Below are 4,472 nucleotides of genomic sequence, written 5' to 3' on the forward strand. Positions count from 1 at the left end.
AGGATTTTAGTCTTGCAAGTCACAGCAGCTGAGAACTGCAGTCTGTGGCAAGAGACTGCCTAATGTGCACATCCAAGATCTAAATATAGCCGAACTCTGAACAACTGTTGCAAATTGCATGCCCTTACAAATAACTGAAGATTGATAAAATAAAATTGGATTTTTAGAAATTAATAGTATGCAATATAAGAAAATCTTTCTTTATACGATATATATATATATATATATATATATATATATATATATATATATATATATATATATATATACTGTATTTATATATATAGATGTATATACAGTATTATATGTGTTTATGAACGAGTGCAGAACAGGTGTACAGTGAGTGTAGCTGGTGTGTAAACGTGGCTTAGGAGACCCCCTCAGGCAGACTGAGAGGAGGGTGTGTATCCAGAAGCAGGCACTCGGGGGGAGATGGGGAACACAGCTCTTTACACAGCGCTGAAACCTCCACCATACCTGCACCCACGCCGGGGATACTCGTGTGCATAAGATGCCTCTGCAAGTGCTTGATCCAGTCTTCCTGAATTGACTGAGGACCCTGGAAGATCAAATCGCAGAACCTGGGGGAAAGCAAGACAGATATGAGAACTCCTGGTAGTGGTAGGAGAGAGTGCAGGAGTGCTGTAAAGTACCTGCAGGTCATTCTGTAGATCACTTCAGAGGCGGCGCGTGAAGATGAAAACACCTTCCTTTTTGGCCCAGGCCTTGATCTCGGCCTCTTCTGTTTACAATCATATGCTGTGAAACAAATGATGTAATTAAAATCAACAAAAAGCTGAGTGGCTGGATGATTAGATTAGATTAGATTGGAAGAGCAAGTATGAAACCCTACTTGTTCCTTCTAATAAGGCCATTTTCTTCCGTCGCGCATATGCTCGAAGATGATTAGACAGGCTGACAGCGCTGTGGAACGTTGTGTTGCAGTGGATGCAGATCTTCTTATTGTCTGGATCACACATAAATAAAAAGTTTGGAGCTAATGAGCATTTAAATTACAGTTAGATGACCTTATGCTTTTTTCTGTAGCTGCTCTCCACTCATGACTGCTCTTTAAAAAGAAAAGGCATGGTTATATGGCTACATGAGTGTGTAATTTAGAAAAGGAACACAGCAAATTGAATAAAATAAAACTGTGATTCCCTGAGTGTCATCACCTCCCACTCCATCTGTTTTCATTTCATAAATATCGTCTGTGCACTGTTTTTGAGAACATGTAGTTATATGTCCTCAGTGAGTATCTGCACTCAGTTTGATGGTTTGTTTTTTTTTGTTTTTAGGGGCAAAGTTTGAAATTAGCAATCTGCTCTCATTGTATTTTTTAGATAAAATGTGGTCCTTTAATACTAATCTACAACTGTTATATGATTCTTGACTATAAAAAAAACCTCTGGAGGTAATAATACATGCTAGAAATGTTTAATGATCAAAAATATATTTAATAACCATGGTTTGTAATAAATACAAAAGGAATGCAATAATTACAACCTACAGTAGGGCTGTCAGTTGATTAGAAGTTTTGGTCCTGCTTTATATTAGGTGACTTTACTATATACTTGGTTCAAGAAAAATGAATTAGGTACAGTGTGTTTATTGTGTTCATGTTGTATTGCATAACACTGCTGCTATTGAGTTTGGATACGGTTAGGGTTACAGTTACCATTGGGATTACGGCTAGGGCAGGTTTCGAGGTACGGTTAGGTTTAACGGTTTGTCATGGAGTAGTAGTAGGGTCAACAGTGTAATTATACATGTAACTACAGAAATTAATTCGTTTTTTGCAGGTATTTTTACGTAAGTACAATGTAATAACATGCAAGTACACAGTGAGTGCATTATATCAAATTATTGGTTTAATGTTACTACAGTTAAAGACACTTTACGAATTCAGTCGGAGTTATATTAAAAATTGTCCTTGCTATTCCAAGCTCTATCATTGCAGTCAGCGGGTGTTGCAGTTGAACAGTCCACAAGTCGTCAAATAAAGCGCGCGCATCCATAATAAAACGTGCCTCACACGGGTGAATTAAGGCCTCCTGTAGTGAATCCATGCGTTTTTGTAAGAAAAATATCCATATTTCAAACGTAAGGCTTCCACATATGACAGAAACCGGAAGTGAGAGAAAAGTATTTATTACGTTTGAAATATGGATATTTTTCTTACAAAAACACATGGATTCGCTACAGGAGGCCTTTATTCACCCCCCGGAGCCATGTGAGGCACGTTTTATTATGGATGCGCGCGCTTTATTTGACGACTTGTGGACTGTTCAACTGCAACACCCACTGACTGCAATGATAGAGCTTGGAATAGCCAGGACAATTTTTAATATAACTCCGACTGGATTCATCTGAAAGAAGAAAGTCATATATACCTAGGATGCCTCGAGGGTGAGTAAAACACAGACTAATTTTCATTTTTGGGTGAACTAACCCTTTAAGTATTAATAAAATTAATTACATGATTCAATTAATTTAATCAGAATTACATATTGTATATTCACTGGGAAAATTGCCCATATGAAGATAATTCAAAAACATTAGTATGGGAGTAAATCACTGAATAGACATTAGGGGTTTTAGAGTTCAATATATTGTTAATTAATATACTTTCTTAAATTATTGAGCATCATGTGTCAACAGTCCACAGAAATTTATTCGCAATCGAATTTGTTACTCTGTCAGAGGTAGATTTAGGAGTATTCAAGAATTCAGTCTGTGATGTTTTTTGTTTTTTTCAATCATTGCTCATGTATAGGTCAAAAGGTGGCTGATTTTTCAGCATCTTGTACCATGAGTGCCACATTTTTAAAACAGTGGAAAGTTAACAAGGTTTCAAAATGGTGTCCGACCACCAACATTGTTCCATTAAATGGCACTTATGTTTTTGAACACAATAATGTGTGGATGCTTTTTACTCATCCTGTGCTGTAGTATCAGCTGGGCCACTATAGTGCTTCTTTCCTTATTATGGAAGTTACATAAGGGTCAAGGGGCATGAATTGCCCTACGTATGTAACCATGGTTCCCTGAAGGGAACGAGACACTGCGTCGAAACGCTACGGGAACGCCTCCAGCGTGACCACACTCTGAATCACATGTGTAATCAGTCCAATGGATGAGTGAGACATCACGGGCGGGGTGACGTAGTGACCAGAAAGCATAAAAGCACGTGCGGTGAAACCGGCGTCAGCTTCTAGGAGTGAAGCAAGCGCTGCCACTCGATCCGAGCAGGAGACATACGTGCCTACATCGTGGTCGAATCCCACACCAAGCCCAGATAAGTGGTTCTCTGTACTGGAGAAAGCATTCTTTTCTTGGCGTTAAGTCTTAACCCCAGCTCTTTCGTGTGAGCGAGAACGACATCTCGATGTCGAACCACCATGTGCTCTGATTGAGCTAATATCAACCAATCGTCAATGTGGTTGAGTCGTGAAAGTCTTGGGTGACAGTGCAAAGCCAAAGGAAGAACCTGTATTGGTAGGCTTTTGCCCCCAAAAGCATACCTCAGGAAATTCCTATGATGAGGAAGGATGCCCTTCATTCTTCCTCGGAACGGTGAAGTACCGGCTGTAGGACCCGGACTCTGCTGCGTGAGGAGGGACCACCTCGATGGCCTCTATCCTCAGAGAGTGTCTACTTCTGTTCCATTACCAGAGCCTGCTCGGGGCCCACCAGGATGGGAAAGGCCCCAATGAATTGAGGCGGAGGAGAACCGAACTGGATTCTGTGGCCTCTCACTACAGTGTGCAGGACCCACTGAGACACGTTTGGCAGTAGTTTTCACGCTGCCAAATAGTCTACTAAGGGAATCAGTCTCTCGAGACTGACCTCTGGTGTAACCAGAGCAGCTAGTTAGGTGCCCTGAAGCGGCGGATCGGCAGGGGACGACCATACTAGCTGCTCTAGAGACCTCCATGGAGATCGCGAGCCTCTTAGCACCGCTACGTTTCTGGGTGGTAACTGAGAGAGCGCTCGCCGGAGACCGCTGCGCCCTGGAACTGCTTGACAGACTGGGTTGGCAGACTGATCTCCTGAGGGCACTGAAGAGAGACGGGCACCGTGTAATGCGGTGTACACCGCCAATCTGACTCTAGACTCTGCTGAGTACGAGAAGTGAAGCCCCCAGAATGAAGACCTGGAACACGGTAGGTTGGGACTGCTCCCGCCCAACAGCCCCTGCTGACCACCTCAACCTCCTCAGAGGAAGAGAGGTAAACTCGTGCTCTCACTCGAGAAAATGTATTTTTTTTCCCCAAGTGTCCCTGTATATCTAACTTCTCATAGTCAGATAAAAACTTCATTTTATTCCTCAGAATTAAATGCAGTCAAACAACCAGACAAGTAAATACAGTCTGGTGAGTAAGATTTACATCAAAAACCGAATGACGTAGTATATGTGTTGCCTCGGCAGCGCGCGAGCCACTCAGTCACACAAACAACATCAATCTCCT

The 4,472-nt window shown here is 41.8% G+C and overlaps 1 protein-coding gene across 1 annotated transcript in view; it reads right to left on the reverse strand.

Moving 5' to 3' along the window:
• Positions 1 to 275: 275 nt before the first annotated feature.
• LOC107564430 (zinc finger protein 644-like) overlaps positions 276 to 4,472 on the reverse strand; it is a 21,557-nt gene continuing 17,360 nt past the window's right edge. Inside the window, exons 4-6 of the mRNA XM_016249521.1 lie at positions 854 to 967; positions 654 to 759; positions 276 to 581 (exon numbers count right to left, since the gene is read on the reverse strand). Coding sequence (XP_016105007.1) covers positions 368 to 581; positions 654 to 759; positions 854 to 967 — 434 coding nt within the window. The 3' untranslated portion in view covers positions 276 to 367. The remainder of the gene's footprint in view (positions 582 to 653; positions 760 to 853; positions 968 to 4,472) is intronic.

This window comes from Sinocyclocheilus grahami, unplaced genomic scaffold (assembly GCF_001515645.1).
Source record: "Sinocyclocheilus grahami isolate Dianchi unplaced genomic scaffold, SAMN03320097.WGS_v1.1 scaffold934.1, whole genome shotgun sequence".
Lineage (NCBI taxonomy): Eukaryota > Metazoa > Chordata > Actinopteri > Cypriniformes > Cyprinidae > Sinocyclocheilus > Sinocyclocheilus grahami.